The sequence below is a fragment of the Marmota monax genome, unplaced genomic scaffold (assembly GCF_021218885.2).
Source record: "Marmota monax isolate L192 unplaced genomic scaffold, Marmota_monax_Labrador192_F-V1.1 WCK01_AAM20220418_F8-fsc00023, whole genome shotgun sequence".
NCBI lineage: Eukaryota > Metazoa > Chordata > Mammalia > Rodentia > Sciuridae > Marmota > Marmota monax.
The window spans coordinates 12,036,154-12,057,981 of record NW_026692907.1 but is presented as its reverse complement, the minus strand read 5'-3'; the positions used below and the strand labels follow the sequence as shown (position 1 = coordinate 12,057,981).

The 21,828-nt window shown below is 41.7% G+C and overlaps 1 protein-coding gene across 1 annotated transcript in view; it reads right to left on the bottom strand.

Annotated features, from left to right (window-relative positions):
• Nucleotides 1-21,828, bottom strand: part of Pgm1 (phosphoglucomutase 1) — a 60,678-nt gene that overhangs the window by 22,801 nt on the left and 16,049 nt on the right. Inside the window, exons 2-4 of the mRNA XM_046450953.2 lie at nt 2,929-3,091; nt 2,427-2,573; nt 783-908 (exon numbers count right to left, since the gene is read on the bottom strand). Coding sequence (XP_046306909.1) covers nt 783-908; nt 2,427-2,573; nt 2,929-3,091 — 436 coding nt within the window. The remainder of the gene's footprint in view (nt 1-782; nt 909-2,426; nt 2,574-2,928; nt 3,092-21,828) is intronic.

Below are 21,828 nucleotides of genomic sequence, written 5' to 3'. Positions count from 1 at the left end.
TCTTGCCCAACCTGGCAGCAAATGCATGGATTCCACACACAGGAGAATCCTTGCCACTTAGAGAGTCTAAAGTTTTAAATGACTGCAAAACACATAGATAAGTTAAGTGCTAAGGAATTCTTACATTCTCACACGTGGTTCTGGTTCACAATCATGGTGGCTGTAACTACTGGCCTGGTCACACAACCCCCAGAGGAAGAAGAGAGGAGATACACATCCTGTTTTTCCTAAATTTAATCCCCAGCTTGCTCTTGCCCTCTCCTAAGACAAGGAGCATGTCGGGGCAGGAGAGAGGAGGAGTGAGGCTCTAGAGCATGTTTACATCCAGCAAATGGCCACCCCCTCAGAAACAGGGGGGTGTGTAGAAAGAATGTGAAGAATCTTCTGAAGGGCAGGAAGAGTGCACAGCAGCAGGTGCATGTGATTCAAAACCCGAGGCTCAATGTGGAAGCACTGACCTTCACACAGGCTTACCTTCAGGAATGTCTCTACTATTCTGGGTGCCTATGATTAGATTTTTATCTCTGTGAATATTGCTCTGAAATGGTTACAAAATAACTCGTTTAAAAACTGTCTGAGGATTAGAACAAATAATTTTTTTAAAATTTTAAAAAAGAAACCGAGGGCTGGGATGTTGATCAGCGGGGGAGCACTTACCTAGCATGCATGAGTACCTAGGTTCAATCCCCAGAATCACAATAATAGAAAGAGGTGGGGGAGGGGTGGAGAAAAAAAAAAGAAAGGAAGGAAGGAGGAATAATGGAAGAGACAAGAGTCCATACCTCCATGCATGGCATCTATTCGGATCTTTAGTCGGTTTGGACCAGAAAGAAGTTCTTTCAGTGCGTTGAAATCAAAGATGTTTCTCAACATTGTGGCATAAGCTTCCACTGAATCTACAATTTCCACTGTGTGGACAAGCAACATTAAAAGATGGGAGAATGAAACACATTTAGAAATATGCTTTGAAATGATTATATTGCTACAAACCTGAAATAACCATTTTAAAAGGACAATTACTGAGCAGCTCCAATATGACAGGACTATTAAATGATATCTTACCCAATATTAATAATTTTCCTCAGAGGTAAATGTTATTAGTCCTATTTTATAGACGAGGAAAGTCTGAAAGGTTAAGGAACCTGCCACCCAGCTGGGACAGGCACACACAGGTTGGCAGCTCCCCCATGCTGCTTCCCCAAGCAGCCTACAATGGGTATATTTTGGTGTCACAGATAACAGAAAACATAATGTCTATTTTTCTTTTCTTTTTTTTGTAGACCCATTATCATTAAGACTTAATGGTAAAACATAATGCCTATTTTTTCTTTTTTTTTCCAGGCCCTAATGGTAAAAAGCAGAAAAAACAGTCCTTTAATGAATCACTTTTCACATGTACAGTCAATGGAATAAAAGCTGTAAAGGAACTTAGTGGTTATTGTATTTTCAGGGAATTTTCAATACCCATGTCTGGTGTTTTTTGAACCCTAAGAATGTCACGGAGATGTACCAAAGTGTCGTTTTAGCTTCATTAGGATATACCTGTTAGCTCTCGATGGGTAGGTTAAAAAAAAAAAACAATGGGGCTGGGATTGTGGCTCAGCAGTAGAGCGCTCGCCTAGCATGGGCAGGACCCGGGTTCAATTCTCAGCACCACATAAAAATAAAGGTATTGTGTTGTGTCCATCTATAAAAAAGATTCTCTCTCTCTCTCTTTAAAAAAAAAATGCACTCCATAAAGTCGAAGTTTAGAGGAAAGAATACACACGAGGGCAAAGTCAAAATGCAGGTCTCACTGCCACCCATCTCATCCTCATTCTATTAATATGAATAAGTTTATAAACATTTATTCTGTCAGTTATTGCCACATCTTGGCATTCAACAACAAAATGTTAACCACTGCTGCCTCTGTAGCTTCAATGCAGTCCAAATGATCTAACTAACTTTACTGAATATTAGGATGCAGGGGGATTGAAAGCCTAGACTTAAGAATCATTCATATCTGAGTTTGAATCCAGGTCTTACTATTCACTGACCACATGACCTTGAGCCTGTTGCTTAGCCTCTTCTCTCAGCTTTTGTTTCCTCCTCTGTAAATAGTGAATGCAGTCGGTGCTGCCCTTACAGAACTACATTGAGAATAAGATGTGATAGTGAATGCAAAGAGCTTGGCACATAATAAGAGCTCCAAGTTAGCTATGAATGTAATATTATAGGTCTTCTAGTGAACGGGCAGAAACTGAGGCCTGGAGAGTTAGTTTCTAACACCATTCGGCTCATAACAGGCAGGGCCCAGAGAGCTCAGGTCTCTAGACTCCCAGACTCAATCTTTCCAAAGCTGAAGACCCACTTGAATAAAACCTTGAAAGGAAAAACTGCTCAGTTGGAAACAGGAGAGAGGAGGAATGGGAGGAAAGTAAACATGCCTGTGAAGGGCTTGAACTTGTTTTCCAGGTCAAACTGCTGCTTGCCCAGAACACCAAGGTCTACTTTCAGATCAGGGCAAATTGCATACTCTTCGATCGTCTTGCTGATTTGGAAAATTTTATCAGTTATTGCTTCTGGAGCAGGACCTGCAAATCCAACAGCAAACAGTGGATCATTCTGTGCTGTTCACGTGAAAATAACAAGGACCAAAGTGCAGCTGTTCCTCTTCACTAACACATTTACCATTGTATCACTTAGACAGCAAAGTATCAGAATTTTTCTAAAAGACAAACCTCATGCATGGCTCGTCATATCCAGGCCCAGCAAATAAGAAGCATCTCTCCAAACCTAAGGAGGTAAAGACCCCTCCCTGTAAAGGACGAGAACCTGAACCTAGCCTTGTTTAAGAAACTATTTCTGGTGTTTAAAAATATGGTTTCAGGAATTGGTTTACCCCATTGACTATAAAATCATCTGTTCTCAAAATGACAGCAAACTTACCTCCATTAGAAATATTAAATTTGATTCCAAAATCTCCATTGGGTCCTCCTGGGTTGTGGCTAGCTGTCAGAATGATCCCACCAATGGCTTTGATTTTTCTAATGATGCAGGATACAGCAGGGGTGGAGAGGATTCCATTCTGTCCAATAACCAATCGACCAATCTAGAAGAAATCCAGAACACATACCTTAACATCCATAAATCCACAGCTACCACACAGAAACACCAGAGCAACAGGAAGATGGACAAAGAAAATATTTTATTGGATCAGAGAAGATCTTAATGACAGCTCAGCTATCTCTACCATATTACTGAAATAGAGTTGGCACTGTTGAACAAAGCCATTCCTTCAGATAGCTTTGGGGACTTTGTGGTTTTTGAATAATGTGTAGTCTTGGGTGCTATAAGGCCTTCTGGCAAAAAACAAAAACAAAAACAAAAAATAGCATATTTCTAATAGAGCTTTTCCAAATCAGTCTCATTACGTGAATACACTGCAGAGTCCACATTTTTATTTAACTTAGTCATACTGTCAGACCCCAATGGGAGAAAGGATTATAGGTTCACCCATTAAAAGTATTCTACCCAAAGAGAAGGCTTTTGTAATGTAAAATTCTTAAAAAGTAAAAAGAACCAATTTTATGTCAAGAATAGTATGAAATGGATCTCATAAATTTATCTTGCCCAGCAAGCTGGGAGTTTTCATGTGGTGGCACACCTACCCACATTTGGATGTACCTGGGTCACCTCCTGGGCCTAAGACAAGAATGCTGGAGAGATTACTGAGTAAACCAGCCAGAACCATCACGGGGCAACTGCTGGGCCTTTTGATGTATTCTCAACTCACCTTCCTGTGTCCCTCACACATGGCACCGGCCTAACTCTCCAGTGTTTTTCTGGACAGTTAGCTTGGCCACCCCCCCATCCCTCCCACCCCAACACAGGTCATTGAAAACTCGACCATCTGGGTCCCACCCTTTCCCCACAACCAAACACCTTCCAGGAAGCACCTGGCTCATCTCCCTCACCTCTGGTCTCTCAAGGTCCACCTCGGAACAAATTTTTGTTGTTGTTGTTTTTTGGTACTGAGAATTGAACCTAGGGCGCTCCATCCCTGAGCTATCCATCTCCCTACGCCTTTTTATCTTATATTTTGAGTCAGGGTCTCCTAAGTAGCCCAAGCTGGCCTCAAACTTTTGAGTTTGAGTAGCTGGGTATGGGCTCTGAACAAATTTTCTTGCAGTGACCCTAACATTTTTGTTACGTCCTGCCTCCCCCGGGGAATGGTGAGCACCAGGATAGGTGCTGCCAGTAGACTCCTTTCTAGGCTGCGGAAACTGCGGATGGTGTAGTCAACACTGCTGGTCATTCCTGGGCCTCGGCGTTCTCTCTGTACCTCTCAAGGCACCTTGAGTCCTTTCTCACATTTGCTCTTCCCATGTACCATGCACAGCAGACCCTGCCTGTTCCCTCTCTCACACCCATCCAACACCAATGGTAACAGGCACTGATGGAAAGGGACAACGGCAGATGCTGGGAAAGAGGACAAGGCCACAGCAAGTTTGTCATGGCAGAGAAGGCACTGAAGCCTCCTGACATCTCACCCTTCCAGGAATTTCCTCCTGTGGCTGTAATGAGAATAAAATTCTTGAGTTGGGCACTTCCTGAATTTCTATTAGAGGAGCTTAGGGGAGGCAATTTAATCAGCCACAGTGGCTAATGGCATTATCTGAAAATTGTCTTTGCACATCAAGCACACTAACTTAGATCTTGTATATATTTGATGAGGAAGGAGAGGCTCATGAATATTAAGCTATCCCACCCAAGTCACCCCTTAATTCTACCATTCTTTGGTGAGAACTGTAGTAAGCAATAGTCCCAGGCTGAGGGGACAATGCCCCGAGATAAGAGTAAGAAGGAGAGACAGAGGCAAGGAAAACCCATGTCACCCCACCCTTTTTCCTTTGCTTAAGAAGGGGTACATCTGGTCAAAGCACTTCCCTCCCAGAGCAGACTCGTTCTGTGAGTTACCCTCAGGAATATCACACCTCAATCTCACATAGGGACGATATGTTCCATGACTGTCTTTTCCTTAAAGATGCCTGAACCATCATAACAACTTTTTTTTTTTTTATACCGGAGATTGAAATCGGGGACACTCAACAATTGAGCCACATGCCCAGCCCTATTTTGTATTTTATTTAGAGACAGGGTCTTACTGAGTTGCTTAGAGCTTAATTGTTGCCAAGGCTGGCTTTGAACTTTCGATCTTCCTGCCTCAGCCTCCTGAGCCGCTGGGATTACAGGTGTGCACCACCACGCCCGGCTCACCATGGTAACAACTCTTAATCCAAACTCCCAAGCCTCTCTCTCACCTGAACCTCCCTTCCTCTACTAGGCTGAGACCATCCCAACTACTCAGGACCACCTAGTTTAATTTTCTAACCATAATTCTGTACCCCTCTCTTCAAAAACCCTTCCCTGTACTATATGATCCAAAAAATCCATTTCTAAGTATATCCCTGAAGAATTAAAAGCAATGAATACATGACCAATGAAACTCTACATCACGTATAATCACAAGAATGGGATCTAATTAGAATAAGTTATATTCCATGTATGTATAATATGTCAAAATATACCCTACTCTCATGAATATCTAAAATGAAGAGATTTTTTAAAAAAAGAATTGAAAGGACTCAACAGACACTTAAATACCAACGCTCCCCAGAGGCTTAGGAGGATTAAGGGTTCAAAGCCAGCCTCAGCAACTTAGTGAGGCCCTAGGCAACTCAGTGAGACCCAATAAAACTTTTAAAGGGCTGGGAATGGGGGAAAGGGAGGGAGGATGGGATTGGGAAAGACAGCAGAATGCATGGCACATAACATTCCCATGTTCATGTATGAATACACGACCAGTGTAATTCTGTATCATGTAAAACCATAAGAATGGGAAGTTATACTCCATGTGTGTATGATATGTCAAAATATTCTACTGTCATGTAATAACTAAAAAGAATAAATAAAAAAGAAAAAAACAGTCATTAATAAACAAAGCCTTCAGTTTCTGGTCATGGTGAAGTAAAACAACTAGATTTTTTTTTAAAAGATGGCAAACATCATGCTAAAAAATTTTTAAAAAAAATGTTTGAGAATGTGGTTCAGTGGTTAAGCACCCTGCATTCAATTCTTTGGCAAAAAAACAAACAAACAAACAAACAAAAAACAACATCAGTGCTCAAAGCAGCATCATTCATAATAGTCAAAAGGTGGAAACAACCCACACACCCTTCCTAAGTTGGACAGGTAACCAAGATGCTGCATATGCATACAAGTATGATTCAGCTTTGAAAGAGAAGGAAACCCAATTGAGGGTAACACACACTAAATGAGTGGGAAAGTATGAAGAAGTGGAGAGAGACTAAAAAAAAAAAAGAATATATGAAACTATGTAAAATAAGCTAGTCACAAAAGGACAAATACTGCAGGATTCCACTTGCTGAGGTACCTAGTGGAGACAAGCTCATAAAAACAGAAAGGAAGGGTGGTTTCCAGGAGTTCAGGGGAGACAGAAGTGGGAACTGTTCAACAGCTGCAGAGTTGCAGTGTGGCAAGATGGAAAGTTCTATAGCTGTGTTGCACAAGAGTGTGACTACAGTAAATGCTGCTGAACTGTATGCTTAAAGTGGCTAAGATGGCATATTTTATTGTGTTTTTACTACAATTAGATTTTCAAAAATTGGTGGCCATATTCAAAGATGGCATTGCTATCTATGGACATGGATACAAATGGAGGAACATACATGGGAGAAATATTCTTTTTAAAACTCACAAAGGGAATGAAATTCTGATCCATGTTACAATGTGGATGAACCTTGAAAACATCCTGCCAAGTGAAATAAGCCACACACAAAATGACAAGCAATAGATGATTTCACTTCCATGAGGGACCCAGAATATGCAAATCAGAGACAGAGAGTGGGATGGAGGTTACGAGGTGCTGGGGGCAGGGGCCATGGGGAGTGACTGTTTTATGAGCGCAGAGTTTCTATTTGGGATGATGGAAAAGTCCTGGAGATGGATGGCAGCAATGGTTTCCCAGAATTGGAAAGGTAATTAATGCCACTTTACACTGAAGACTGTTAAAACGACAAATCTGAGGTTATGTGGATATCACCTACCCCAGCTCCCATGCTAGAGAGAATCCCCAGGTTGGAGCTGGGACTCTCTCACCACATGGCCTCTGGGGGTCCCTTTCTGGCGCCCTCCTGTTGCCCACATTCCACAGTCAAGCACAGCAGGGAGCAAAGTGTTCGATTCTCTCTTCACTGAAAATAGGGCTTGGTGTTTTGTTGTTTCCTCACACACCAAGCTCCAGTTCCATTGTCCTGCTAGTCATAACCGGTCCTCTAAATTCAGAGCTCTGGGGACAGAGTGACCTACCAACACTCTAAACAGGACCCACTGAAGTAGATTCAAATGTATGCAAATAAGAACAAAGAGAAACTTCCAAGGAAGGCTAATTATATTCTATACTCCACCAGATAAAAGTATACCAAAGCTGGGGCGGGGGTTGGGGGGATAATGAAGGGGTCTCCATTTAGTTCACTAGCTTGAGCATCCTCCACGAATCAGCTCTTGGGCAGAGTGGGTACTGACAAAGGTGAGGAACACTGCCTTTTGCCAAAATCTGCAGCAATAATTATCCTCCCTTCTTTTGACATTTTCTCCCTGCAACCCTACCCACAACCAAAAGTAAATTAAAACAGTGAGAATTTAGGCTATGTTAGAAAAAAGGGAAACCAAACCCTGTAGAAATTCACAGCTTTTATCAGATTAAAGTGCTTTAACAGTCCACTAAACATTTCAAGTGATTCAGGTGGCCAGCATGACTGCTCTAAATGTAACGCTATTCTTAATAATGAATGTCCTTGAAAAGATTTGAAAATACTGCTTGGGCTGTGGCAGCTCTAACAAATAGGCAGTTATGTATTTAGTCAATTATTATCCCTTAAATGTATTATTTAGCAAACCTTCAGACAGTAAATCTGAGCATGTCCATAGGGTCTGCCTGAATTACACATTCCTCCCACCTCTTCCACACCCTTCAGCTCCACACAAAGATGAAATGAAGCCAAATATATCACAGCAAAGGGGACAGTGTACCAGATCCCCTCAACAGCCCCGATCTACACGGAGAAATAATGTTCCATTCGTCCCTCTCAAAAGATTAAAAGCATCTTAATACTGTTCCCTGTGCGGCTCTCCTCAAAGATGAAATTTACGACATGTCACATTTTATCTTCATAATAATTTCATATTTGAGTGCTTTATCAGCAATTTCTACATGAAAGGCATTCAGATTCTGAACCAGTACCAAAGGAAACCTTGCATTATAAACAATAGGATCCACAAACACTTTTAAATCTAGTTTGGTGTTTTGTTTGTTTTTTTTTTTAATTTTGGTTTTGGCAAACACACCTGTGTGGCATATTATTAAAACAGACTGAAAATGAATGCCCAACAAATTTGGTTGCAGTGCTGAATTTTACATTCTCAGAACCAGAATCTCTTCTGGAAAAGAAACACAACAGATTTTAAAATGTACAAGCACTGAAGGACTGAGTGCTCCAAATTCTTGTTAAGCATTATCTAAAACACTGAAAATATTTTTTTGGTCCCACAGAGGAAAAACTGCCACGTCCCAATGCCCACCTTCCTGTAGATGAGGGGGCTGTGCAAACTGCTAAATTATAGGATGAGTGCTGTCTGGTGCAAAATTCCTTCAGATTCGCTTAATCCAGCCAACATGCTTTTTCATGCTGCAGAGCTGCAGCAGGGCCTACTTTCATTATAGTCTTACAGGAGCTATTATCTCTACCCTGCTGCACAAATTCACCCACATAGGACCTCTTTGTGTCCGAGGTCATTATAAGCAGGTCCCTCTGTAACAGGTCCTCTTGGAAGGCTCACACCTAACATTTTCCAATCCCCTCCTTGCGTTTCTGCTTGACTACGTGGATCCATAAACAACAGCACGCCCTGGCTTTTGTTTTCCTGTTTGACAAGTGACTGAACTTCAACAAGGAAGCCATTGAAAGAACACCAAACCCTCCTCTCTCCACCATTCATCACAGTCCCCTTACGTAGGACAAGGGTGCCCCTTGAAGCTAGTTAGAATGTAGACACAAAAGCTTAAGGCCAGGAGTGTGCTTCAGATGTCTAAAAAGCAACAGGTACTTTTCAAGCAGCAGGGACAGAGCACAACACAGATGAAGCTGAACTTACATTCCCAGATCCCAATGGAACTAACGGAATTCTGTAGGATAATCACAACATTTAATCTCTCAAGTCACAGTGAAATTTAAGTGAATGTTAATAGAAGTGAGGAAGATACCACATACAAATCTTTGTACATTTGTATATTTCTGCAAAATCAAGAGGTTACTTGGAGAGCCGGAGACATAGCAACACTTATCATATACCAACCCCATTGGCAGCTGCCATCTGCACTATTGTTTCTATTGCAGATTTATTAAAATACCGCCCATCTCCACCAACCACCAGTGATGATCCCTGGCGATCTTTTAGGTCTATGGAAAAAAATATACTCTGAATGAAATTCTCCAGATAGCATGGCTTTGCCTCAAAATAATAAGCTTTCTTCCGTAATCCACTCGTTCCTGGTTTCTGGTCGTGGTAGGGAGCTGTAGCAAAAGTCAACAGTGGGAGAGGACCTTCTTCCATTTTTCTATATGTCCCAGAAATCCATTCTTCAAAATCACTAATCTTTCATTTCCACCACTTGTCCAGAAAGTAGTCGAGGATCCTCCAGATTCAAGATAGTCTGTCCACTCCGCAGCTACAACAGTGTCTGGACAACTGACAGAGGTTTTGCCTGGATGATCTCTCTCAATGAGGACACGTGATTAGTCCCTTGTGGTTGTTGTCCCTTATGAAAAAGTTACGGGACACACACCCACCCACACCCACACCCACGAAGCAACCTTCAAAGTTGTTTTGATGAGGATACTTCTGCCCACATAACCAAGGCAAATACCTTTCAATTATTTTTGCCTCGCTTCCTGTTAGGGCAGAGACAGCCCCCGAGTGCTGCATACAGCAGACCTCAGTCACAAACACCAGCTCACTGCCAGACTCCACTCAGGGCAATCACAGCTCCAAGAAGCAGGTTCATGAACAGGACACCTGGTGTGGCTCTCACTGCTGCTGTCACCCCGTAAACTGGAGCCTCTGGGCACTCATCGCTGAGGCCATCTGCTGCTAAAGTTGCTCTGTGCCATCTAGCAAGTTAAAGGTCAATCTTAAAATGGATGTGAGGGATCTCAGTGACCTCTGGTTTTCTCATATCACTGTCATTTTGATACCCAAGGGATTCTTTACTTTCCACATGCAATCCCACATAGAAGGGGAAAATCATCTAACAGAATAGGTTTATTCATTAGCCATCAAGAATTTTAAAGAGCATTCAGTTCTGGAAGATCAGATCCCTACAAATATGCACTGAGTGATCAGTGGCTTGGTCATTCCTTGAAATTTACAAAAAAGTGAGGATGAAGATGCATCAAATCCTTGAAAAATTTAAGCAGAAAGAGGTAAAAAACATGTATTTTTCTGAGTGCATGAGGTTGGGTTCAAATTATTATTTAGAAAAATAATATGAACATCAGATTAACTTTTTTTGTTTTAAGTAGACTTGACTTTCAAGGAAATATTTTTAGTGAAGCAGTTTGTCTTTTTCATTTGAAGAACCTAAAATGTTTAAAGACGTTTATTTATTTATTTATTTATTTATTTATGTATGTATGTATGTATGTATGTATGTGGTGGTGCTGGGGATGAACCCAGGGCCTTGTGCATTCAAGGAAAGCACTCTACCAACTAAGCTATATCCCCAGCCCCATGTTTAAAGACATTTTACCTGAATAAATTTAATATCCAATCCCATGTGAGCCCTGAAATTTTCTTAATAATCCATTTAAATATATGCATGTGTTCTTTATCTGGGTCAGCAGAAGTTGCCAGTTAAGGAGCTCTGTTGTCAAAGTTTTGGCAAACTTGTTAAGGATGCTTAAAAACCAAATGAGGACTAGTCATACGGCATGTCTGGGGAGTCTGACATGTGATGAGTCAAGGTTTTCAAGGGAAAAATGAATCATCCCTAAAAAACAAAATCTGATATTTTTCTACTAATGTGTCAAGCAAGTTCTGACAGTCGACAGGCTCTGAGGGCAGCCAACTGTCCTCTCCAGGAAGAACAGCCCTGTGTGCTGGAGCTGCGTGCACAAGACCAGCAGAGCTCATGCAGAAAGCAGGCCTCTGGTGAGGGAGCCCAGTCCCCTTCAAATGACAAATGGGGCTGGTCCAAGTGCAGGGAACACCTCAAGGAAAACAACTCACAAGACACACCTATTAAGTTGAAAACCAGCCAGTTAAAACACAGCTCCTTTTTATAGCTTATTTAGGGCTCTTATTTAGTTTCAAAAGTAAAATTCTTTAGAAATTAAGCTTACACACAAGCTTACTTTATTAATGGTTTCCATGCTCATGATTTTCCAACTTGCTACAAATGCTTTTTTTAATTCATATTTTTAATATTTGGTGCCAAGTTTTCTCTGGTTTGACAAAGGCTTGCAAATCAGGCTGATAAACGTGTCTGGATCTATTCAATAAGAGATCCAGATTTATGAAATATTACTTTAATAATCTCTTCATTGGAATTATAGAGAAACCAACCATGTCAATGGCAGTTTTCCTAATGAGACCTCAAAGTTCCAGGGTAGATTTGGGGTTTCCAGACACAAGAGTGCTCCAACATCCCCCACGAAAACTTCTCTGCCCACCCAACACATTACATTCCAGCATGTCCCTACTACTTTTAGGAAGTTCCATGGAAGCCGGAACTATAAAAATAATGTTCTGAGCACGTGCATATAATATCTTGGTGTGTGTCTATATGCAAAAGGAAACCAGAAGGACATAGTCCTTACTCCAGAAAGATTCTGTTCTAAAACTGGGCTGAGACATAATTTTATGGACACCATAGAACTCAACCCCATATAAAAATATTACCAGAAGCAGCAATGGTAGATGGACTGTGAAGTATGGTAAAAAAGAAGAGGCATTAAAAACATTAAGTTTCCTAAGACGCGCGGACTAAGTGGGGCAGCTATTAAGAAACTCATTTGTTTTAGCTCTCCAGCAAAGGTTGAACTTCATCTTCAGAAACGTTACTGTCGAGCATAGCGAGCCCAATTTGGCCTAATGAATTCGCCTGCGTTGCCAGTACTCCTTCACAATGACACAAATTACATTTAAACCATATGGGGGATTTAAGGATTACTCCCTCCAGACAAGGAACTTTCATACTGGTCTTGGGTCCAATCAATTTCACAAATGGCAGAGTTATGAACCCCTTCCCTCCCAGCTCCTGGCCTTGCAAAGATAGCTCCATCCTCATCAGCAAAGATACCTTCCTAGTGGGATGCAGCAGAAGCTATATACTTGCCAATTCTTTCTGTCTGTCAATAAATATGTATTTGAATCCCAGGCCCTGCATGAGGGCTGCACCCAGGGTGCACTGGATTCATCTCTTCACATCAAGGGTTCTTTCTTAGGAACTGTCAGGGGAAAGGGCATAGGGTATGGAACTACTAACCTTATTTCCTATCTCTGGGCACAAGCACTAGAAAGCAGGCTACTAATTTGGCTAACAGCAAGCATCAGGGTTCCTCAGACCCCCAGCCCCAGGCCCTATCCTTGTGCTGGTCTTAGGTGCGGGCCTGAGTACTTAGGTGTTTGTCCCCAGTACTAGGAAATAAGTCATCATTTCTCCAACCAACAGTAACTCAGCATGCAGCTAATGCCAGCAGCCCCAGGAACTGGAGTCTGTGGAGAGAACACAGGTTGAGAGGCCAGACACTAACAAGGCTCAAAGACTCTATGAAATATGAAAGGTACAATTCTTGAACAAGTAATTTAACTGAACTGAGTCTGTAAAATGGGGCCAGCTCTCAACTGAAACAGGTAAACCTAAAACCCTCAGGCCTGTACCTGACACACAGTAGACTATCACCTCTCCCAGCCTGATTCTTCATCTCTAAAATGGGATCATAATACCTGCCTCACAAGGTTTCAGTGGAGATCACCTCACCATACGTTGAGGTAAGCTCTTGTGAACTAGAACATGATGTCACGATATGAAGTCATGATTTTTTTGCATGTCCTGAATGTGGGTGGAGACAGAAGCAAAGATGGATGGGCCTTTGTTCTCAAGAAGTTCACATCAGAAAGAAGCCACCATGGTGTGGTGGCCTTAATACCATCCTAGAGATGAATTTATAGAGTAGTGGCTTTCAAAAGATTGTGGGGACAGGGACAAGACTGGAGAAGCTGTAGTAAGACTATGGAGTCACATGAACCATACTAAAATTCATTTTATGGGCGTAAGGATCTATACAAAAGGTAGGCAGAAAAGATCTAAACCAATGTTTTTGGAAACTTGAATGGCCAGTCGTGGTGCAGCAAATAGCTTGCACAAGGAGAGACTGAAAAAAAGATGAACCAATGCTTATAAATTAACCAAGCACTCTTCCTGAGCTGTGACATTAAGGATCCTGGCCAATGTGATCCTGTCCAGCACTATTCTTCTGTTGGCCGTCTACATACAGCTTCAACCTCCAGTCCTTGGGCCAGTTTGAGCACTGTTGCTTCTTCCCACCAAAATGAAGAGAAGTCCCAAAAGACCTCTTTATTCTAACCCCTTCTGCATGTAGTGTCTTCTACTCATTCTTTTTCTTCTCTGAGAACTGTCCCCCATCTGAGAACTGTTCCCCAGATTCAGTTAGCTCTTGAACCAGGAAGATAAACAAATGAGGAGCCTGGAGGGCCAAAACAGTCATGTCATGAGAAAATTCACAGAATTGATCCTCACATCCAGACGATGCATGAGGACACAAGAGAGCTGTGCAGACTCCAACTCTGCATCATCTATACATCTCTAAGTATCGTGGTTCTGATGTGTAGGAAGATCAGAAAAGCACTCAGAATAGAATGAAGCAGAAAATAGGTTGGATGAATCTTCTTGAGCTGGTATTAATATTCGGACACGGGGATTAGGGGAGATATGCTGGGAACACAGGTCACTTGAGCCTACCTATTGGCACTGGTGTTCTGGATCAGGGTGCTCCACATCCACATCTCTGGCCAAGTTGTACCTCCTTCAGCTGACGCTGTGACCCCAATTCAACTGAAAAGATAACTCCTAATTACTGGGGTAAGAGAATTTTTTTAAGTGGTCATTTTTAAACAGATTTAGAATAAAGCATAGAAATGATGAAGTACATCTCACAGCATAAAGATGATAAATCAAACTTAAAGTACGGGTCGAGTATTCCTTGTTTGAAATACTTGGGGCCAGAAGTGTTTTGGGTTTCAGATTTTTTTTTAATATCTGTATCTCTGTAATGACATATCTTGGGGGTGGGACCCAAGTGTAAACATGAAATTCATTTATGTCTCACATATACCTTGTACACATAGCCAGAAAGTAATTTTATACATTATTTTTAGTGCACCTGTGTTTTCACTGTGACGTGGCACATGAGGTCAGACATGGAATTTTCCATGTGTGGTGTCAAGTTGGTGCTTAAAAAGTTTCAGATCTTGGAACATTCTGGCCTTCAGATTTTTGGATCAGGGATGTTTAACCCTATTAATATTCTTGGAATAAGTTTAGAGGGAATCTAGGTATATTTGGTATTATAAGGACATTTAAGAAATTTAGGATATTAGCTTATCTATTTGCCTTGTGGTTGCAGTTTATAATAAACAGTTGAGTAATGTACTTAGACTTGCAATTTTAAGCTTAACAGGGTAAGAGGATTTTATGAAAATTACAAACACTAGTGGAACATTCAAGAAAATTTGGAATGTGCTGCAAGTTTAACCCATTAGATACAGACAGTATACTGTAGTATTTAAGGAAATGGTCTTTAAAGCCAGATTCACAGAACCTGAATCTCAGTTCTACCAATTACTACCTGTATGACTTTGGACAAGTTATTTAACTTCTCTGTGCTTCCATTTCCTCATCTGTAAAATGGGATAATAACAGTTCCCCTATCTCACTTGTTCTTATAGTCATGATTGAATGAGCTAAGAGTCATCCCTTGACACCTGGGATCTGGTTCCAGGAACCCCTGAGGATACCACAATCTGTAGATGTTCAAGTCCCTTATATGAAATGGCATAGTATTTCATATAACCTATTATTATAAACAATCATCTCTAGATCATTTATAATATCTAACACATGTAAATGCTATGTAAATAGTTGTTACACTCTATTCTTTAGGGAATAACAAAAACTCTGTATATATTCAGAACAGAGGCATTTTAAAAAATATTTTTGGTGCAAGGTTGGTTGAATCTGCCAAAGCAGAATCTGTACATATGGAGGGTTGATTGTATATAGAAAGTTCTAAAAGCAAGGCTGGTATGGGCTTCCCTAGACAAGTATCTGCCATTCTCATTATTAGATCATATAAGAACAACTCGAATACTTTAAGTGTTACTGTTAGACAAAGAATTTAAGAGAAAATAAACACTTTAAGTATTCATAGCAGTTTAAATACATGAGTTTGTAAATAAAAGCTCTCTCTCTCTCTCTCTCTCTCTCTCTCTCTCTCTCTCTCTCTCTCACACACACACACACACACACACCTCCAAGTTACATCAACAAGTATACCAACAGAAGGCGACAAAAACGAAGTAGATGTGCTGAGGTCGACAGAGCAGCTGCCTGGGCTCCAGTGGCTCAGGATCTCCAGAGACCCACCATCCCCTCTGCCCTTGGCCTTCAGGAGGCCCAGCCTCACAGTGCAGTCCTCCTAGCAGCTCCCTGTAATCTGACTAGGCTGCAGTTACTTTCAGCCACCTCTGTCTCTCAGCAAGGTTGACCAGGACTCTGTAGTGCCCAGTCATGTTTGCCAGCCCTGGGTCAGTCTCGACCTGCTGCCCCAGATAAGCAAGAAGAAAACTCCCTCCACCTCTCCTCTGAGAAACTTTGGGTATAGGAAAGATAGGTGAATCCAAAATCATTAAAACAAGTAACGAGAGCTCACCTAGGCGCTTCCAGGGGCACTGAGTGAGTACTCAGGGGGGAGAGAAACAGCATCTCCACCTGCACAGATATCCTATATCAAGTCTCAAAACTGTCTCCCCAACCCAAAGCTGCACAGAGCTTGGGAACCCTCTTCCTAAGTAATGCCCAGGAGAAGAGTCCTGTTTTCATTAGAAATGACCAGTATTCAGCCACCTTGACCAATAAAAACAGTAATTTATGTGGTTCTACGAATTTTTTATATGAAGTTTTTATTTCCTTTTTGAAGTATTCTTAAGGAAATTTTCATTGAAATGCCCTAAGAAGATTCATTTGAAGTAACAAAAAAATTTTCCACATTCTGGTTACTACCAGGGGCTAAGTATTAAAATTCTTTGGTAAAAAAGAAGTCCAAGTTCAAAGCTTCCCAACAAAGAAAAGATAGAAATGCTTAAGGAGAAGGAATTGCTAAAAAACAAGGATTTTATCATTGCACACTGTATACATGTATTGAATTATCACACTGTACCCCATAAATATGACATCACTAATTCAAAAAATAATAGGAGAAAAATGAGGTCTAACTGAAGAATGGCTTTAGTTTCAAATCATTCACAGTTATATGCTTCCCTCTTGTGGTGAAAAACGGAAAAACACAGAATTTCTGCAGCCCCACAAGGGGACGTGACAACTGGTGGCAGAGACTCCCTTCCAGAACAGCCGACTTGCACAACTCTAGGGGTCCCCCTTTACCAACACTGCGATGGGAATTGTGCCTCGTTATGTTTTATGGTAGGCAATGGCTGGTCCTCTATCAATCCATTTAAATGTGGCGGTATTCCTGGCTGGGCTTTAAAGAAGAGAGGAGAAATGGTGATGTTATCTATCTCATGATTAGAAAGTCTTTTCCAATTATATAGTCTGGCCTCACTGGGACATGCTGCTGTAAAGGAAGTGAATGAAGGTGGCCACAGAGAGGAACCATCCTTTCTATGGGGTGTTTGTGAGCCTGAGTTTCTATAAAGCAGAAACAGTGAAACTTCTCTTAACAAGTTCTGGATGTATATGATGAAAGGCAAGGAAAGTGCCTATCACAACGTCAGAACATACACTGGCCACTCCAAATGACCCAAAATAGGATGAGATATTGAGAAGGGCTGCATTCTTCTAACCCTTCTCCTGCTTTCAAGAGCAGGTGAGCCCAGGCAGGACAGAATCGACACTACTGGCTGGCCTGTGGGATAAACACTGTTTAAACTTCTCCAATGGGCCAGGCTCCTGAGAAAGGGAAATGGGAAGGAAGGGACCTAAAGATGAGTCAAGCACAGCCCTGCTGTAATGAGAGGGTTCTGGATCACACAGACCTGGGTCTCAATGCTAGCACCTTTTAGCTGTGTATATCCTCACTGGCCCTAGCATTCTTATTTATAAAATAGGGACAATGGCAGCTCTTTAAGGCTGTGTGTTGGAGGAGATGGTCCAGTAGGTCCCATCGTGCTGGGCATTGTTTCCAGTGCTCTGCAGGCATTCACTCAGTTCAGTTTTACTCCATTTTGTAAGGCCAATGCTGTTATTCTCAGCCCCTATCTTAAGGATGAGGACACTTGTGGCCCCAGCAGTCCTGTCACACCACTCCTGAGCAGACCACTGGATGTGGCAGGCAGAGACCAAGGAGAAGTCTTCGTGGCACTCTAAACGTGGGGCAGAAAAGTGGTGTGTGGGAGTGAGAGATGGAGACCAAAGGAAATGCAAAAAGAGGGTCACAGCAGACCTAGTATCACTGCCCTGTCAACAGTATCAGAGTAAGATCCATAAACAACACAGCCATGCTGTGTGTGTGTGTGTGTGTGTGTGTGTGTTGAGATTTTTCTTGCATCTGTAAACGTGTAACTTAAGTAAATGAACTGTACATATTTCAGTTATTCTACAATATGGATTCAGATCAACCAACCCAAGTGAAAAAGCTCACTCCAATGAAGATATCAGGTCACCTGCAAATGTGTAGCATTCACTGGTTAAAGAAAGACTTGCAGCAAACTATAAAAGCGTTAATGTAGTACTGTGACCCAGTCTCCCACACAATGTTTTTTAGCTTGCTAATTTTTGTCTCCAAGACTCTCCCTTCCCCTTGAGGCCATGAGGTAATTCTTAGCCTAGCCTTGGGTTGGGCTTTTGTATAAAAAAGAAAAAAAAAAAAGCCTGGGGATAACATGTGCTTATGAGGGTACAGAAGGGGAACTCCTATGCACTGTTGGTGGGAATATTGGAAGGAAGGAAGGAAGGGAGGGAGGGAAGGAGGGAGGGAGGGAGGGAGGGAGGGAGGGAGGAAGGAATCTATCTATCTATCTACCATATGATCCAGCAATCTCACTACTGGCTGAACATCCAAAGGGATGAAATGATGCCTTATTGGTATGTGTGTTACAGTCACTATTTGCAATAATTAAGATAAAGAATCAACCGAGGTTTCCATCAGTGGAAGAATGGATAAAGAAAATGTGGTGTATGTACACAGTGGAATATTATTCAGCCATAAAAGAATGAAATCCTATCATTTGTGGCAACACAGATGGAACTGAAGGACATTATGTTAAGTGAGATAAGCCACGCATAAACAGACACACACACACACACACACACACACACACACACTCATACTCAGCTGAGGAAGCTAAAGAAGTTGAGCTTCTAGAAGCAGAGGGTAGCACAGTTGTCCCTAGAGGGTAGGAAGGGAAGGGAGGGGAGGAGAGGTAGGTGGACAAAGGTTCCAATACATACTTACATAAGAGGAGTAAGTGCTACTGCTCTATAGCATGTGATTATAATTTACAATTTATTCAACATTTTATAAAGAACTATAGAGGAGTTGGTAATTCCCAACACAAAGAAACGTTTATGAAGTTAAAAATGTTAATGTGATCTGATTTGACCATGGGTCAAATTATCACACTGTATCCCATAAATACATACAATTATTATATGTCATCAACAATTAAAATTAATTGCAAAAAGAAAAGAGAAAAAAAGAAAGCCTCAGGGATCAGTCAAGGACCTGTGTAGAGGCCTATCCCTGGCTGCCTGCCTCTCCTCCTCCAGCAGTGCTCACTGAGACAAGGCGACTTCAATGCCTAGGGCTGGGGTCTGACAATGGCCTCCTTGCTTTGTAAGCACTGTTTCTTCTATACACAGTGTTTTCCTTGTCCCTGTCTCGACTTTGTCCTGGCTCTCTTTTTATCAGCCTTCAGGATGTGGCTCAAATACATCTCACTTGGGAAACTTTTCTGGCCACCCCACACGCTCCCCTCCCTATGGTTTCCATCCCAAGGAAGCATTTCTCAGACTACATTGCAGTGGGCACTCAGAGACTGTCTTGGGTGTGTCCCAGATGCCTGGCACATGACTGAGCAAACTCAGTAACTGTTTGAAGGATACAAAGAAAACAATCACTCAAATACTGTTCAGGAGAGGCTCCTGGAACACCCAGACCCAACGAACCATTTACCAGGATCACTACCCTAAAACCCTAAAGGGTATGATGGGATCAGTGCTTAAGCTACTCAAGGTCAATTCTGCTTACTTTTGGCTGCCTGATGTGTTCTTTTTAGACGAGACAGCTGAGTATCAAGCAAATGATATATTAATGAAAACCTAACAGGTTTCCAAGCCCCTGTGCATGAAATGTTCTCCATGAGAAAAACACTACTGTTCTGAAATTTATAGGTTAACAGGTGTGGAGCATCTTGAGCGGTCTTTGGCAAATCTGGAAAGAGAAGTGAAATTGAGAAGGCAGTAGCTGACTGGGAGATGCTTGGCAAGGAGTTTAAAGTGTCTATATTTCCCATCAAAACCCCCATGGTCCAGTGGGGAAACCTGCTCATCATTGTTGTATACAGCACGTACGCAGGCAACGTGTATGCCTTTTCTTATTATTTCCTAAACATACCTCTAGGACATATTATTTTAATTTCACAAATGAATAAAGAGTTCAAGCAATTTGCCCAAGATTAAACAGTTAATAAGTAGCAAACCCAGGAATCAAACTCAGATCTGTCTGACCCCCAAAATTATACTGCAGTGAAATTCTAACATAAATGAAGTAATTTTGTTATCTCACTAAGATCCTCAAAATGGCCTGGTGTCTGTACTTTTTTGATTACTCTTTAGTTCATCTGAGACGTTAGCACATGGACTTTGAGAAATGCAAGATAAAACTGCAATGTCGAGGTTTGTTTTTGACATAACTAAATTAGTCCAGTGGGTTGACTTTGCTGACGCAATAGTAGAATTTCAAAAACGATCATAACAACTCATATTTAGGTTGCTCCTCAGAGTTCCCCAAATCTTTCCATACATATTATTTCATTCGATTCTCACAAAACTCTCAGATTTGGCAGGAATTAGAATTAATTCTATTTTACAGGTGAGAATGGTGAGTTTTAGACAAATTAAAGCAGAGTGCGTGATAATCCACAGCATATTGTAAAACAGGTTTGAACCAAAGTCTTCAATTCCAACTCATCATTCTAAACTTATTTGGTAAAATTCAGGGTGCTACCAAGTGGCCTGTCTTCCACTTGGCATTATGTCAGAGGCAGAAGCACCGTAGATGATGAAGTTCTGAAACCTTCTCTTCAATTGTTATTAGCGTCTGCTTAAACAGGCCACAGAGGTTCTAGATGTATGCATTGATTAGTGGCTGCACTCTGCCCCCACCTTAACTTGCCCCCTCTTGCCTCTTCATTTTGTCTCCTTTGTGAAGACACCATTGGTCTTCCCTTACCCACCCTGGTGGTGTTGGGAGGTTCTCTTCTATGTTCCCATCTCGTGTTAGCTGTGATAGGTTCAATGGTAGCCTCTCTTCCCCACAAAGTTATGTTCCACTCAGAGCCTATGTCTGTGACCTTGTATTTGTGGATGTAACTAAATTTAAATATTAAAGTGAGATCATTCTTTATTACCCAGGTGGCCCTAAATTCAACAACAAGGTACTTAAAAGAAACAGAAGAGAAGACATCTACACATGGAGAAGACCATGTGAAGTCAGAGACAGAGCCTGGAATTTTACAGACAAAAACCAAGGAACACCTGGAGTCTCTAAAAGCTAAAAATGGCAAGAAAAGATGTGCCCCTAAAGCATGAACTGCTAACACCTCGACTTTTGACTTCCAGTCTCCACAATGTAAAAAAATAAACTTCTGTTGTTGAAGGCCCTTGTTGCGTCAGACACAGGGCATTAATATACTGGTCTTCCCACCATGTTTGTGTAACTACCCATCATTGTGCCCATCTCCTCTGCTGGCACGAGCATCCTGAGACCAAGGACTTTGTCTTACTCCCACTCACTTCCCACAGTGTCTGGCACACACAGTGTTCGGTGCTTGCTGAATGAACAAATCCGTGTGTCCAGGAGATCTGCAGTCATGCCAGCATGCACTCCTTGCAGCTTCCCATTTATACAACACTGGCTGGGTCAGAAACCCATGCTGCAACATCCATCCCGAGCTTTCTACTGCTAGCTCATGACTCCAACCAGGGGACGGCCTCAAATCATTGGGCCTGTAATTGAGTTTTACAAATTTCCTGGCAGATCAAACCCAAGAGACAACATGCAGATGAAGTCAAAAAGGGATACCCAAGCAGTACAGGTGGCAGCAGACACAGAAGACCCTCACTTAATCCATCTCCTTGCCCCCCACCTCTACCCTCCAATGGCCTTGGATTTTGAAATAATCATAATAGTTGTTAGAATCACCAGAATCTTCTTCTATTTACTAAAC